Source organism: Oryctolagus cuniculus, chromosome 5, assembly GCF_051225735.1.
Source record: "Oryctolagus cuniculus isolate XC-2025 breed Fujian yellow rabbit chromosome 5, ASM5122573v1, whole genome shotgun sequence".
NCBI lineage: Eukaryota > Metazoa > Chordata > Mammalia > Lagomorpha > Leporidae > Oryctolagus > Oryctolagus cuniculus.
The window spans coordinates 165,554,100-165,570,840 of NC_142871.1; the positions used below are offsets into that span (position 1 = coordinate 165,554,100).

Below are 16,741 nucleotides of genomic sequence, written 5' to 3' on the forward strand. Positions count from 1 at the left end.
AGGATGGCCCACGTGCCAGCCCTGCACCCATATGGGAGACCTGGAGGAAGCACCTGGCTCCTGGCTTTGGACATTGTGGCTATTTGGGAAGTGAACTAGCCAATGGAAGATCAACCTCTATTTCTCCCTCTCTGTAATTATGCCTTTCAAATAAGTAAAATATATCTTAAAAAAAAAATAACAACCCTTAAAACCGAAGCGCATGGCCACTTAAATGTATATGAGGCACGGGACTGGATCCACACTCATTTCCTCTGAACGACCCATGGACCGAGTTAAAGGCTGTGCTGGGTGCGGCAGGGATGGGGCGGGCTTAGTCACAAAGCTAGTTCTGAAAGACAGCACGAAGTGTTCCTTGGGCAGAACATCTTCTCACTCACAGGTACCAAGCTGCTCGGCCGAGACAGCTGTCTAGGGAGGAACGGGCTGGGGCGGAGGCCCGGGGTTTAAAGCCAGCTGGCATCTGCATCTGCTGAGCTCTCGCTTCCCTCGGACCTCGGCCGTCTGCAGCAGGAAGCACTGGGCAGGGGAGAGGTCAAGGTCGGGGCAGTCCACTCACTGGCTCTGTCCCCCCTCAGATCTGCCGCTCGGCCAAGGGCGCCCTGCAGGTCCCCACAGACTTCCAAGGCCTCACGCCGCTGGCTGGCTCCTGGGCGTCCTGGCTCCGTCACTGGTGTGGGGACTGTTTCACGGCGGTCACTCTGCACCGGGGTGTGGGCCAGCAGTTCAGGGCACAGAACTGGCCGCCCGACACCATCCTCCTCCTTTCCCTGTTCCTTTGGGAAATTCCCTACAGCCAAGTCCTTTGTATCCAAAAGTTTTAAGGATTTTTAGAGGAGACACCGCAGAAACAAAAACCATACACAGAGCTTTTGCGCGCTCAGCTGATCTCATCCGGATACAATTAATTTATGTGCAAATGAGCAAGAGGAAAGGTTAAGGGATTCAGGGGTAACTAATTATTTTTCAGATCTAGCCTGGGCTTTACTAAGAAAACTGCCATCTGCAAAAGCATGTTCCCTTAAACCAGAGGGGATTCCCCGGACAGGGCTGGCTGGCTCCAAGAACAGCACCCTGCCCTCTGCGGAAGGGGGTGGGCAGCTGCTGGAAGAACCCCCCTGACCGCAGGTTCGGCGCACGCCGTCTCCGCCCAGCTCCACCTCACCCCAGCCTTCCCCCGGTTTTGTGAATCCCAGCTCCACAAACCCAGCAGCGGTCAGAGGCAATCCAGTCACGTGGGAGTGAGGCACCCACAAGATTCACAAGTGGGGCTCAGGAGCACGGAGCCAAGGCTCGGAGGACTGGGCCGACACTCCCTCCTTCCTGATCACGGCCGAGCCACCGCCATCAGAACGCTGTGTGTGCATTCGGCTGAGCGCATGGAAGACGCGGCCACTCCACGAGGTGGTGTACCCGCTGGGCACTGATCAACCAGCTTAACCTCAGACCGGACAGCAAGGTGGCGCCAGCTCATTACCACAAGCTTGAAATTACTTGTGAGACCAGAGACCAGATCACAAAATTTCTATTTCCGAAAACACAAGTATCGCAGGACAGTCTAAAAAGCGGCAATATTACAAAGATTAAGGAATAGCTCATCTCATTTGATTCTGAAAGACATCACACGTGGTCTGGCAATGCCTGTCCCTCCCCACCAGGGGTGGGGCCGAGGGCCTCTCTGGTGGGCTGTTTGGGGCACCTCTGGGAGGTCTGTCCCTGAGAGATGCCCTGGCCTGGTCCCACCCCCACCCCTGCAGTCAGTGTCCCGGACACTCAGGGGACCACAGAGCTGTGCTGATCAGCCCAGTCAGTCAGAGCCCAGTGACCATCAAAGAAACTCAGGTCCCAGCCTCAGCATAGCTGAAGGTGTCAGAACCAACTTCACTGCCATTTTGCAAGTCTGTATGTGTACTTTTCACTCATCTGTCCATTAGCAGGTGGACACCAGGGTCGTTAGGGGTCACTAGGGGTGTGTTCTTTAGAGACATGCGTAGGGGAATACCAGGCTTTCTGGTTTCATTCATGCTAGATAAAACTAACCTCTGAAAAGTCAGACACTTCTAACCCCCCTGCAGCAGCGGGCTTGATAAAGGAGGGAACTGTTCACAGCAGAGCCAGGCAGCTGTGGGGAAAGCTCTTGTGTTGCTGGGATACAGCAGCCAAAACCCAACAACAGGGAACTGGAAGGACCTAAAGTCATAGTTTCATGAAAAAAGCAACACACAGTATAAAACCATTATGCAGAATGAAAACCAGCCTATGTGACATGTATGTGAAACATACATTGGACAAGACAGTGCTGTGGGGGTCGGCATTGTGGCCTGGGGGTAAAGCCGCTGCCTGCGATGCCAACATCCCATATGTCCTCTAGTTTGTGTCCTGGCCGCTCCACTTCCTACCCAGCTCCGTGCTGGTGGTCTGGGAAAGCCGTGGAAGATGGCCCAAGTGTTTGGACCCCTGTAGCCATTGGGAGAGCTGGATGAAGCTCCTGGCTCCTGGCTTCAGCATGTCCTAGCCCTGGCCTTTGCAGCCATCTTGGGAGTAAGCCAGCGGGTGGAAGGTCTCTCTCTGTGACTCTTTCAAATAAATATATAAAAATCGAGGGGCCAGCGCTGTGTAATGGAAGACGTTTGTTAAAGCCCTGGCCTGAAGCACCAGCATCCCATATGGATGCCGGTTCTAGTCCCGGCTGTTCCTCTTCCGATCCAGCTCTCCACTACGGCCTGGGAAAGAATAGAAGATGGCCCAAGTCTTTGGGCCCCTGCACTCACGAGAGAGACCCGGAAGAAGCTCTTGGCTCCTGGCTTCGGATTGGCGCAGCTCCAGCTGTTGCAGCCATCTGGGGAGTGAACCAGCGGATGGAAGACCTCTCTCTCTGTCTCTACCTCTCTCTGTAACTCTTTCAAATAAGTAAAATAAATCTTTAAAAAAATATAAAAATCTTAAAAAAACCCCAGTGTATTGTATATTTGAGAATTACCAGGAGTAGCGCTTAAGTGTTTTCACCACACAAGAAATAAGCCTGAGCCATGCATATGTTAACTGCCTTGGTTCATAAGGGAGATTCAAGAGATTCACGGATAACGTGCACGTCCTTAAACGCCATTTTCCAGGAACTTCTGAACTCCCTCCATACACACATTTCAGAACATCATGTCGCATAACATACAGATAAGCAATTGTTATTTGGCAATTAAAGCATTTTAAAAATTAAAAACAAACGTTCTAAAAGACTGGAAAAATACAGCTGGACACGCACGCCTTCGGGGGAGATGGCGGAGAGGGGATGTCTTCTTTCCCACACTGCATTATGCAGCTGTCTGTGCGCCCGGAACTTGGGACGAGCTGAGGAATGCGCCCTGCTTGTGCTAAAAACCAAACTTTCCATGCGCTGTCACGGGGCCAGCTTGCCCTACAAGCCCAGGCCAAGCACGTGCCAAGTCATCTGGGAGAGAATGCTTCCTCACTGAAGCGCAGCGGAGGGAACACACTCCCAGCACCGACGCAGGAACTCCGGCCGCACGCCGCCATCCAGGGCTCTGTCATCAGAACGCCCGCGCTGCTGGGCTAAGCCCGCCCTGAAGCCAGCTGCGTGCCCAAGGCCGGCGCAGGGTCACGGCAGGCCCGCAGGAAGGGGGTGATGTAACCACTCGCACATCTTCTCCCAACACTGCCATCTAGACCAGTTCTACTGGGCCTCGGTACACCCAACCAGCGCTTAAAAAAACACAACAAAACCCACCAAACAGCACTTCTGCATACCTGATAGCTTCTGCCATCTTAGTGCTCTCTCTTTTCCTGTCATCTGTCAGACGGCGTATAAAATAAATAAAGTCGAGACCACAACAGAAGACGCTGCCCACGGCGCTCAGCAGCACCAGCTTGCTGTCGTCGGCAGCGGCTGTGGTCAGGGCGCTCTGAACTTCCTTCATGACCTGCAAGGCAACCAGACGTTACAGTGGCAGAGCGTCTGCCGGGGACAGGATCCTGGAGACACCCTAGCCCCAGGGGATCCCAGGGCAAGAAGCAGCGCGCCCCAGCTCCCAGCCTTTACACAGGTTGCACATTTCCAATTTCCTGTAACCAGAGACAAGGAGGCAGGAGAGAGAGTACAACTCCAACTACGTAACCCGTTATCGGTGAACTAACTAGACTGGCGAGCAACTTACCTGTTCCACCCCTGGGCACTTCTACAGTTTGGACAGCAGGTGGCACATTCATCCAGTTCAAAGAAACGTCTTCTATTACTTTATTTTTTATTTAGTTAGTTATTCTTTTAACCAGCCTACCACACTTGGGACGGAAACCTAAATGGTGTGGTATGTAAGTGTGTTAAGTAGAAGCACAAGCAGAAGCATGGGAAGTTAATTTTAGAAGGGCATGAAATCATTCAAGATGATCTCTATGAAGCACTTAAAAATAACCAATGAACAGACGCTGTCGTCTAAATCCGTACCAAGGACCAGCCCCAGACTGGCCAGACACACAGATGTCGTGCAGTGGGGTCTTCCCGTCTGGAGAAAACCTTCACCTAGCTGCACACAGGCAGAAAACCAGCAGGACCTCACGTGCAAGGTCGGATCTTCCAGTCTGGATGCAGGCACGTGTCTGCTGGCTTCAGGAAGCCTACGCAGCTACGGGCCCGTGGGGGAGATCCTGGGGCCCAGGTTCTGTCGCAATGCTGAAGAGGAACCAGACTGGGAACCAGGAGCAAATATTCTGGAGGCTGGGACCCAGGGGCCTTCTCTTGTTGGAATAAAGACCCCGTGAACAGCCTGACGAAAGCTACAGCAAGGCCTGTGCACGAACACCCTTTCCCACGTGACCCGAGGGAGGCCCAGCTCCCGGCTCCCCGATCAGAGCTCCAGTTCCCAGCAGAAAGCAGACGGACACCAGGAACACGCGGCGGCTGTGGGCCCAGCTCCGCCAGCGTGAAGAGGAGCCGGGCTGCCACACGTCCCCGCCGCGTCCCGCCCGGGGCGGGCAGCGGGAACACAAGGAAGAGCCCAGTTCAGCCAAGCGGGGCACGGCCGGGCCCCGGGAGGGCGTCTCACCTCTGGGTTGAGTGAGTTATTCTCGGATGATTTTGTGGACAGCAAGATGTGGGTGAAGCCATCCTGCTTCCTGACGACAATGTCTCTGTACCGGTAGGCACTTTCTGTTTGCCTCACACTGAAACGCAGCCGCTTGTCAAAAGGCTGCTCTCTCCTGTCGTCAAGAAACTTCCTTTTCCCGGCTGTCACTCCCGTAACAGACGTCTGGAGGCTGGCCGTCCCATTGGCTGTTAGCGCGTCCATGAACGGGGATGAACCTGCCGAGAGGTGGAAACCACAGTGTCTGTGCCGCCCCTCCCGCCTCCTCCGTCAACAGCCGCACGGCAACCCGGCCGCCTCGCGTCCCAGGACAAGGCTGAGCAGCTCAGAACCCTGCGGGGTGGGGTCTCCTGCTCCAGGGACTGGCCCATCTCCAGTCTGAGAGCGGCATCGGCCTCCGCTTATCTTGCAGAAAAAAAGGAAGGATGGAGAAAGGCGCCTGGTGCAGAGCAGCTACGCGGAACCCACGGTCTCGGGGACGGCAACCACGGGAGGTTCGAGAAGCGCAGGGGGAAAAGGGCACAGGTGCGAGCCCACCTCTCATCACCGCGGCTGAGGCTGCCGGCGGCCACCAGCTGAGCAGGAGGGACCTGTGGAGGCCCCGGGAAGCAGCCATGCACCTCTGCTGGTGTACAGAGCGGAGTGGCAGCTGCCACCGCAGCCAGGCTCCCCGGGGAACGCCCCAGGCCCTCAGTACAGCTTACACTGCCCTGGGAGGCAGCCACCTGAGGGCCCGCTCCCCTCGTCCAGGCCCCGCCACCCTTTCATAGCTGAGAGCGCTCTCCCCCGTGCCGCCCCACGACGTGGGCCACCCGGCATTCCCACTCACACCACAGTCCCTACAGCACCACAGTGCCCGTTTTCCAGTCAGCCTCGGGATGATGACAACGTCAAGGGGGTCATTCCACACTTGGCCCTGTTACCTGTGGGAAAGCCCTAAATCTCATCTGACACGGCGCCGAGTCCACCCACAGCTTGGAGGTGGGAGAAAGAGGACGAAATGTTAGGAAGACTGGATCCGGCTGTTTGTACGAGCAGCAGTGGCGGAGGCTGAGAGGCAGGACACGAGAAATCTTGTGTTGGAAACATTTCCTCCAAAGTCAAAGAAAAGAAGCTAGAGCAGTTAGGAGAGACTTGGCAAAAGGACATTTTAGATGTCAGATGACGTCCTGGGCAAAGCCTAATGACTTTTGTTCACCAGGTAGAAGCAATGCCATCTTAGTCTTCTCTGGAGGGTCCCCTCACCCCAAAGCTTTCTTTTATTTATTTGAAAGACAGAATTTCAGAGAGAGGTAGAGCCAGAGAGAGGGAAAGGAAGGGGGGGGGGGGGAGAGAGACAGAGACAGAGACAGAGATATCTTCCATCTGGTCCACCCCCCAGATGACTGCAATGGCCAGAACTGAGCTGATCCGAAGCCAGGAGCCAGGAGCTTCCTCCAGGTCTCCCATGCGGGTGCAGGGGCCCAAGGACTTGGGCCATCCTCCACTGCCTTCCCGGGCCACAGCAGAGAGCTGGATCGGAAGTGGAACAGCCGGGACTCAAACCAGCACCCAAATGAGATGCCGGTGCTTTAGGCCAGGGCTTTGCCACAGCATTGGCCCCAGTCAGTCAGCCTTCCTTCCTTCCTTCCTTTCAGATTCATATATTCACCTGAGTCCACTGGCCCACTCCCCAGACAGCCGCAACAGCTGGGGCTGGGCCAGGCCAAATTCAGGAGCTTCCTCGAGCATTCCCACATGGGCATGAGGGTCCCAAGACCCTTTCACATCACCCGGCTTCCTTTTCTCCCCAGGATCCCTCAAAACTATTTCTCTTTCAATTCTTTAAAAAAGCTGCTTGAGAGGCAGACACACACACACACACACACACACACACACACGGGGGTGTGTGGGGAGGGTGAGAATGCACACAAGACCTCATATACTGGTTCATCTCCTCAATGTCCACAATGGATGGAGGGCTGGCCCAGAGCCAGGAGCTGGGCACCCCACCCAGGCCTCCCACGTTGGGGGCAGGAGCCCAGCCACTGGAGCCGTCACCACTGCCTCCCAGGGTGTGCGGGGCAGGAAGTGGGATGCGGACACTGGCGCAGACACGCGTCCAGCGCTCAGCAGATTCCATCTCACTCACTCTCTCCCCAGTGCTCACCGCACGCAGGAAGTACTTAACTGCGTGAGTGAGTGGAGGGAGCCTGCAGTCCCTCCTGCCCATTTCTCAGGATGGAGGGACAGGAAGACCTGTCGCACGCACACTGCGCACTCATTACCCCAAGTCAGCCCGGACAGCAGAGCCAACTACTAATGACTAAAACAAGAGGTGGACGCTGAGGTTCAGAGGTTCATAGAAAAGTGAACACTCAGCGTGGCCTACGGGAGCACCAGACACCGCCCAAGGGTCTGAGGTCAGAGACCACCCAGGCTCGCCCAGGACGCATCTGCATCACACTGGGCCAGGAAAACCACCTGTTCTAGTGTCTCTTCTAATAACTGGTTTTCGTTCCTCATGTTCAACAGCAATAAACATATCCTGACACATGTATGGTTCATGTGAGGTCTAAGACCAACTGGTGGTGTCTGCCTCCAGCCCTCAGGGAAGTGCTGCCTGGACCCTCCCCTGCCGACCGCCAGGAAGCGGGCACAATGCTGGAAGCCCCCGCACAGGCCGTGTCCTCAGAGCCACAGACTAAGGAGCCCCAGTCTTTCTGCCTGGAGGCAGTTTCCACACTCCCGGTGCAGGGAGGGGAACCCACGCACAGCCTGGCTGTGTCAGAACACAAACAACGTGGGGGAGGAGGGCTCAGGCGAGGAAGGCGCTATGTAGAACGAGTTCTCGGGCTCCTGTGCCGCCTGCTGAAGCCCAATCTGAGCATGTGCAGGAGGAAATCCAGAGACCTGCAAACTGAGTGATCGCCCTTACGTGCCCCCGGGCGCTCTCACCAGCCGGCCAGAGCCACTTCACACACACGGGGCACTGGGTAGTGAGCCCAGGGCGGGCACACAGTAGCCGTGGAACTAACCTAGCTTTCGAATAGAAGATATTTAGGACTGCAGCAACAGAGCGTACAGGCAAGCTCTGAGGGCTGAGTGAGTGGCTACGTGGTCAGGAGGCCACTGGGGACACCCGTGTCCCACACTGCAGTGCCCTGGTTCAGCTCCTGGCTCTGCTCTCGACTCCCGCTTCTGGAAGACACACCGTGGAAGCTGGCAGGTGATGGCTAAAGTACTTGGGTTCCTGCCACCGCCATGAGAGAGCTGAGTTCTTGGCTCCTGGCACTGGCCTGGCTGTTGCAGGCATTCGGGGGGAGTGAACCAGTGGCTGGGAGCCCTCTCTCTGTCTCCCTGCCTTTCATATGAAAAGCCCTGGAGTGATCAAACTAATAGGCAATTAACAATTACCAAAACAAACCCAACACTTAAAAAATTATTTTTAAAAAGATTTATTTATGGGACTGGTGCTGTGGCGCAGCGGGTTAAAGCCCTGGCCTGAAGCGCTGGCATCCCATATGGGCACCGGTTCTAGTCCCAGCTTCTCCTCTTCCAATCCAGCTCTCCGCTATGGCCTGGGATAGCAGTAGAAGATGGCCCAAGTCCTTGGGCTCCTACACCCAGGTGAGAGACCCGGAAGAAGCTCTTGGCTCCTCGCTTCGGATCGGCGTAGCTCCAGCCATTGTGGCCATCTGGGGAGTGAACCAGTGGATGGAAGACCTCTCTCTCTGTCTCTACCTCTCTCTGTAACTCTTTCAAATAAATAAAATTAATCTTAAAAAAAAAAAGATTTATTCATTTTAAAATCAGAGTTACATAGAGAGAGAAATCTTCCATCCACTGGTTCACTCTCAGGTGGCAGCAACAGCCCAGGGTTGGCCCAGGCTGAAGCCAGGAGCTTCTTCCAGGCCTCCTACATGTATGGCAGGGGTCCAAGTACTTGGGTCACCTTCCACTGCTTTCCCAGGCCACGAGCAGGGAGACGGATCACAAGTAAAGGAGCTGGGACTCAGACATCCACATGGGATGCCGGTGTCACAGGTGGTAGCACTGCCTGTAACGCCTCAACGCTGGCCCCAATACTTTTTCGTTTTTTAATAAAATGAACAAAATCCAGCACTCAGCAACCAACAAAAGCTACCAGACAAGCAAATGAGAAAGCAAATCAGACTGGCAGCCCAGAGTAACTCGGTTACTAGAAAGAGCTAAACACGAGGGACGATGGAATTAGCAGAAAAGATAACTTGCAAAGCTCTCATAAATAACCTCAATGTGATTAATCTCTAAACAACAACATGAACGTAATACGGGAACGGAGCACTAGAAATAAAAACCTCACTGAGCATGTGCGCCGGATGAGAGACTGGAAAAGAGGGCACTTGGCTCAGTGGTTAGGACGACCGCACCCACGTCGCGGAGTGCCTGCATTCAAGTCCTGGTTCCAAACTGCAGATTCCCGCTGCTGCAGCCCTGGGAGGCAGCTGGGGATGGCCCCGGTGACCGGGTCCCTGACACCAACGTGGATCCTGGCCTTGGCCCCAGCTGGGAACAGTTGTGGGCACTGGGAAGTAAATAACAGTCTTAAAAACGAGAATGTCACGTTTACAGATCAACAAATAGCAGTTTAGAGGAAGGATGGAAGGGAGGGATGGAGGAAGGGAGGAAGCGGGGGGGGGGGGAGAGGGAGGGAAGGAAGAAAGGAGGGAAGGAGGGAGGACCAGAGAATTTGAAGATACAGCAATAAGTCTATTCCAGAATGCAGTGTGGTGTGAGAAGAGGCAGGAACCCGGGTAGAGCCTGGGGGGCCTGTAGGGTAGCACCAATCATACGTGTAGTTCGAGTTGTGTGTGTGTGTGTGTGTGTGTAAAATACTTGTGGAAATAACAGCTGAAGGTTTTCCATATTACATGAAAGCCAGAAGCTTGTAGTTCCAAGAACCTTAACAAACCAGGAGAAACACACAAGAACACCAAACTAGGGGCTGGCGTTGTGGCACAGTGGGTAGAGCCACCGCCGGCGATGCTGGCACCTGATACGGGTGCCAGTTCACACCCTGGCTACTCCATTCGCGATCCAGCTTCCTGCTGACGACGTGGGAAAAGCAGTGGATGATGGCCCAAGTATGATGATGGCCTGGATGAGAAGCTGCTGGCTCTCGGTTTCGGCCTGGCCCAGAACTGACCACTGTGGCCATCTGGGGACTTAAAGAGTGCATGGAAGAGTCTCTTTCAAATAAACAAACAAACTTTAAAAAACAAAAACACCAAACTAAGCCACATCATAATCTGCTGAAAACAGACAAACAAGACAGCAGAAGGAAGGACTACAGAACCTATCCTCAGGAAGTGCACGGCCTGTAAGGAAGGTGAGCCTACACATACAGCACGCACACCGCATCGCTGTCTTCGAACACGGGAGAAACGCCAGACACTTCCAGACAGCGGCTGGGAGGACGTGTCGGCACAGCTGCACCACCGGGCAGCTTCACGGGCGAGCCTCGGGCAGGAGAACCGTACCAGGCAGAAGCCTGATCTGCAGGCTCGGGGAGCACCAGACTGGTAAATGCGCGGGTAAGATTGAACACGCACGGACTGCATATTACGTGTGATTACCTGCAGGTGCCAAGCAGTAGCTGCTGGCCTAATCACACACTAACCTAACGAGAACAGATCAAACCCACTTTGTCACACTCCACGCAAGTATGTCAGAAGGGCTTCCAGAAAATGACTACTGTCTGGGAGAGGACGAACTCTGACACAGCAGAAACAAAAGGAGAAAACAACCCAGGGAAGACGCAGCGTGGAGTCCCGGAACGACCACCTCTCAAACCACGACTGGGCGAGGCAGGCTCTGGAGCGGCTGACAAATAGTTTCTGAGCACAGAGGGAAGCAATTCATTTCTGCAAAGACGACCCGGATGTCGGAACCTGACCCAGGCGACACAAAGGAAACCACACGCCACTTCTGCTTATCACTCGGGGCATCGCTGTCCTATCTGATTAACTGCAGAGGCTATCTCGGGGGACGGTGAGGCAGCTGAGTGGGGGCAAGCATCGCAGTCACACTACATCCCAGGAACTATTCAGAATCATTTTCAAAAACTCACCTACAACTTAAAGTAGGATTTGGAATAACTCTTCAATAAATATACAAAATGAGTAAATAGAAAACACAGAATTATACAAAGGAATATCAAAAAAATCCAAAAAGAGAAGAAAATGCCATGATTCCGGAGAACACTGGAAACCACAAAGCCATTTATCACTTCTAATTTTAATTACAATAGAGTTTCCATTAGAATCTCTGGGGTTAAGGTTTCAGCAGGCTAAGGAATCTTTCAAAATGTTCAGAATGAAAGATACCGCCCATCATCTGCTAACATCTAGACAAAGAGCACAGCCCTCGTACAGGGGAAACACTGAGCTAGGAAGAGCTGCTCTGACAAGGACGCAGGACGGGCTGGCATGACCATTCAGTGCCCGGCAATTAACGAGAAGCATCAAGGAACACCCAGGAGCTTGTGTGTGTACATGCACATATACACACAGTATGCATGTATAGACACATACGGCTTCTCTGTGGAAAAGAACCGAAACATAAAAAGGATAGGAGAAAGTTAAAGGAAAATTCACGTACATAAAAATTAAAGACTTCAGCAGACGAAAAGTCTTTTTTTTAGTATCAAAGCTTTAATCTAAATGGATTTAAATGCAAAGAATAAAACAGGCCTAAACATCCCCCCTCCAAAGTATAAAATAAAAATACCAACATAAGAAAAAGTGGTTGCTAAGTCAGGGCTGGTGAAGGGCACACACACACTTAAACTGGTCCATTCCCAGAAAGCACTTCTGCAAGAAGTGCCCATCAACCTCTGCCCGTCATTCTGCTTTGGGAATCCTACTCCTAGAACAGGAACATAAACTCTATAAAGACATGGTTTATATACAAAAGGCATTCGAGGGGCAGGCAACGTGAGGCAGCTAAGCCACCAATCACACACCTGCATCTCAGAGCAGAGTGCCTGGGTTCGAGGGGAGCCTCGGCTCCTGATGGCAGCTCCCTGCTAATGCCCACCCTGGGAGGCAGCAGTGACTGCTCAGGTACTTCAGTTCCTGGCTCTTGCCTTCAGCCTAGACCCCCTCTAACCGTGGCAGCATTTGGGAAGTGAAGCAGCAGATGGAAGATCTCCCTGTATCACTTTGCCTTTCAAGTAAGAGAAAGTAAACATTTTCTTAAAAAGCTACTTAAATAGCTTTACTTTTAAAGTAGAAAAACTATAAAGAGCCCCAAATTTAGTAAGGGAGTGGCTAAATCATCTATGTCGCACGGGACCTGTGATAACATGACGTAGTCGCTATAATCATGAAGACTTTGAAAATTATGATTAATAATAAGTGAAGCCCCCATTTATGTTCCACAGTGAACGCTTAGTGTAAATGACCTGATTTAAACCCATCCGGCACACCCGAGAGATCTGATTCCCACAACTGTGTTCTCTGATGACAAATCATACACGAGAGAAACAGAAATGCAAGATACCGAAAGAGGTGTGCACCTGGGTGCACAGATTCCCCTGTGAGTTTAAGAAAATTATAAAAATGTTAATGATGGTTCTTGGAGGGGACAGAGATGCAAAGTAATTCTTACATCTTTTGGTATCCTAACACAGTGTACAGAAATAAAGCACCTCTAATCTTGATAGATTCCTGTAATATACTACAATGCAACCAGGAAACCGCGAGAAAACACACTACAGCGCCCGAAGTCTGGACGGGAGTTTCCGGTACAGTGTGTTTCCTTAGTAAAGATGAGACGTAACTGAGTCGAGGACCAAGCCAGCCTAACACTCTGTCAGAGCAGTACAGGTGTCCACCGCCCAAAGGGTTCCAGGGTGAATCTCGGGTACTCACCACCATTATTTCCCTCACCCTGAAGTTAGGCTGCAAGGAGAGTGTGTACAGAATTAATATCCCCCCTTTATTATATAATAGCATTAGTGATACCAGCTATATTGGATAGGAATACACTGTCAGTGCTATGTTTTACTACAACACAACTGAATTATTTGGAACAATCTGAGTATACTATGAATGTCACATGTTTATGCACAACCGTTTGGAGTCAGCCAAGGCAGACCTGCCCCAAGCTGACCCCAGGCAGGTAGGAACCGCGGAAAGCCACCAGCACACACTCACCCCCCGGCCATCATGGATTCCACTGCCCTCGGGTCACCCCTTCCCGGAACTCACAGGGTGTAGCTCCCAGTGCCCACATCCACAGGCAAGCTGCCGGGCTTTTCAAGAGAAAGCACCATATTTAGGCGTTGTTTGCTTTTCCTAACCATGTGAATCTGTGCTACTGCTTCTATTAGCATCTTGTTTTTTAAGGTGCTAATGGTGTCTTTTTTTTAAAAGATTTATTTATTTATTTGAAAGTCAGAGTTACAGAGAGAGAGGTCTTCCATCCGCTGGTTCAGTCCCCATGTGGTCACAACGGCCAGAGCCCTGGAGCCTCCGTGGTGGGGGGAGAGGGGAGGCTGGGGTGACTCCCAGCAGAGCAGCTCCCCACGTCTGGCTGGGCTTGGGCGCCACCTGCAGCTGGGGACTGGGGTTGCGAGACCAAGCATGAGTCCTTCGAGGTGCTTAATTCCTGCACACTGTGTTAGGAAAAGCCTGGTAAAACAGCCACCTAAGACATGAAGCCTCTTCATCGAACACATTTAATGTAACGAAATACAAGCAGCATGGTTAACAAAGAGCTTGTCTGATTTCTGCTGCACAACACGTGTGCGCTGGCTGTTCCCAAAACTGGGCTCTGCGCATGGATGACCCTGGCCCCAACCACAAGTTCCAGTCACCAGGCACTGACCCGTGGACGGCAGGTGCAGCCAGGAAGCAGGGGGAGGCCAGACCAGTGCTGGGCTTCTTCCCATGCTGACGCCTGGCCAGTCCAGGCAGAGCGGCCACAGTCACTCCCAAGTGATCTGGCTGCTCCTGCGATCACTGTCCACCCTGCGTCCAGATTAGAGGTCCTTCTCCTTTAGACATCTGTCACCCTCAGGGGACTGAAAGCACATCAGGAGAACGCTGGAGGTCACGATATCACTGTGCGTCAGTCTGCGGAGGCTGGAGGCCAGTGCTGCCGCAGCCCCAGCCCGACTCACCTGAGCCCTGACGGGGGGCAGCACCTCTCTCCTGGGGCCCTGGCATGGGACCTGACACTTAGGGGACGTGAGAGATGAGTTCACTTTACACTCCAGCTCTCACTGGCCTGACCTCACGCATCTGCCTCCCGACCCTCCCTGGGTCTCCCTGCTCTGGGAGACTGCTGGTGCAGACGCCGAGAGCAGGACACAAGGTCACTGGCTCTACCACGATGACCGCGGAGGGTCCTGGGCCTCTGGTGGCCTTGCCTTCTCTCCTCTCGCAACAGGAGGGTGCTGGTGTGTCAGCCACCAGGATGGCCCACCGCCCTCAAACGCACCGGGTCTGCACAGCCCGGCCTCTGCACGATTCTCACGACGACGTTTCTGCATCCCGACCACTCCGTGAGCCTCACGGCCTCTCTGGCTGTAGATGCCGCCACGGCCAGCCCCGCATCTGCGGGGACAAACCTTCTATTCAGACCAAGGACTCAAAGAAATAAAACTGGTTTAATCTAGCCTTGGGTGAGTGACCGACAGGCTGTCCAGAACTCAGGTCTCTTTCACATCTCTGATTCCCTCTCAGGAGAGGGAACCCGCCCCTGCCACGTGCACCCTCCTTGTGCAACATGAGCCCAGCCCGTGTGGAGCCGGGACGCGCAGCCCTGACACGCTGTCCCACGTCTGGCCACCGGCAGAGGTGATGCCTGCAAACACCCTGCGGACAGCTCGTTCTCTACAGAGCAAAGGAGAACCTAACAGGGGAAGGAGACGTAAACGCCACCTGCGCCCGCAACACGGACAGAAGGCTTCCGCCCCGGACAGCCAGTGACAGACTGAAGGCGCGCAAACGGAGGAGCCGCAACCAAGACGCTAAATGCCAGAGAGGGCTCGGGTTCGGGGGTGTTCTGGAAACCCGGAGGGAGGGACAGGAGCTGGGATTTCTCCAATTACAATGATCCTCTGTGTAACAGCTTTCCAGAGAGAGCCAACCTAAAAACATTCGGTGCAAACAAGCAATGAGGAAAGTCTACGGAGAAAGACCTGACTCTGAGACAAAAAGGAAGTGGTAATGAGGCTGTCACTTTAAATCAACTCCTGGCAGCTCGCTGCGATTCCCTACAGTCACACAAGGGCAGCCTGAGGAGAGCAGGGGACACGTCCAGTGCAGCGTGCTCAGGGGGCTGCACTGGGCGGTAAGAGCTCCTCCAAGGCCAGGTAATCAACCACGAATAACAGATGAAAGAAAAAGGGAGATGGCCCGCCCACTTGGAGTACGTGGTGCCAGCAGGGATTTCACCAGAAACCTCGCCAGAAACCTCTCCCCCGGGGACACACACTCGCCAGGTCACCCGCAGATGTCTTCCCGCGTGGAAGTAAAACCGGGGAAGGGCTGGCTCGTGGACTGCTTGTAGTTAGTGTCCCACAATCAGTCATTCCAGAAAGGAAACGCCTTCAGTTTCATGAGTCCCCTTCCCTTGGAACGAGCAACCTGGTCAGCGAGAAGTCTGTCCAGCTGCTTCACCAGAAGCACCAGGGGACCCCAGCACCGCAGGGTGAAGGATGGAGGAACCCCCCATCCACCAGGTGGCACCTGTATCTCACCAAACCCCCACCTAACAAGGCCAGAGTCCAAGGACCAGGGGCTGAACCGCCTCACCGGAGCTCCTGAGCAGGTGGCTGTGTCGGCGGTGCTGGCCGGGTCACAGTCGGGCCCGCCGGGCTGCACAAACGCATCACGTTCTAGCAGCTGCCGGCTGCAGCGGTACATGTATGGATGCATGAACAGTAAACCATGATGGGAAAATTGAGCGATGAGCACCAGAAAGGACTGGAAGGGCGGGGAGGTTCTCAGGTAATGCTGCTCAGGACTGGATGCAGCAGGGACTTCACACGGCTCGACGGCGCTGCCAGCAGCAGCACTTACCTGCTGAGTGCTAGTGGTAAGGGGAGAACAGGCACACCAGGTACTGTGCCATCATCAGTCAGATGGAAGGGCCAGGCGTGCCCTGGACACCAGGACTGGGATGGGGTTTACCATGAAAAGTCTGGATGGAAAAGAAAATGACACAGCCTTGGGGCAACAGGGCGACCTGGGGGGATCAACGGCCCGACATCCACCAGGAAGTGCTAAAAGCTCGGTCTAGGAACTGAGGAACACGCAGGGCCATCCTGGGCAGGAAACGGGTCCTCAGAGCCGCCATTAACACCCTACACATCAAATGGTAAGGGCATCCACCTGGGTGGAAGGGATTCGTTTTTCATGAATGGGGGAAAGCCACTGCAGGGCCACCACGCTTGAGTCTGGTTACAGGGCAGAGGAGGGATGCTCTAGCAAGAGACGCCCGGGGGCCTATGGAGAGGCTTCCTCTCCAGGGCCTAAAACACACCCATCCCTAAGTCCTACTCACTCACGTGCCGCATATGGCGCTTCGGTCAATGGAGTGTAACGGAGCCCAAGAGTTCCTATGGCCTAGTGAGACACAGCCAGTGTGACACGGCAGTGCAAGAAGTCCCTCAC

General features: G+C 53.8%; 1 protein-coding gene across 7 annotated transcripts in view; it reads right to left on the reverse strand.

Annotated features, from left to right (window-relative positions):
- The window catches only part of CDYL (chromodomain Y like), a 157,370-nt gene that overhangs the window by 12,475 nt on the left and 128,154 nt on the right, over nucleotides 1–16,741 (reverse strand). For 6 of the 7 annotated variants that reach the window (XM_089334514.1, XM_089334512.1, XM_089334513.1 and 3 more), the window contains 2 exons: nucleotides 5,055–5,311; nucleotides 3,763–3,935 (listed from right to left, as the gene is read on the reverse strand). The exons of the other annotated variant lie outside the window; for it this stretch is intronic. In XM_089334514.1, coding sequence (XP_089190640.1) covers nucleotides 3,763–3,935; nucleotides 5,055–5,311 — 430 coding nt within the window. The remainder of the gene's footprint in view (nucleotides 1–3,762; nucleotides 3,936–5,054; nucleotides 5,312–16,741) is intronic. 7 annotated transcript variants of the gene reach the window in all.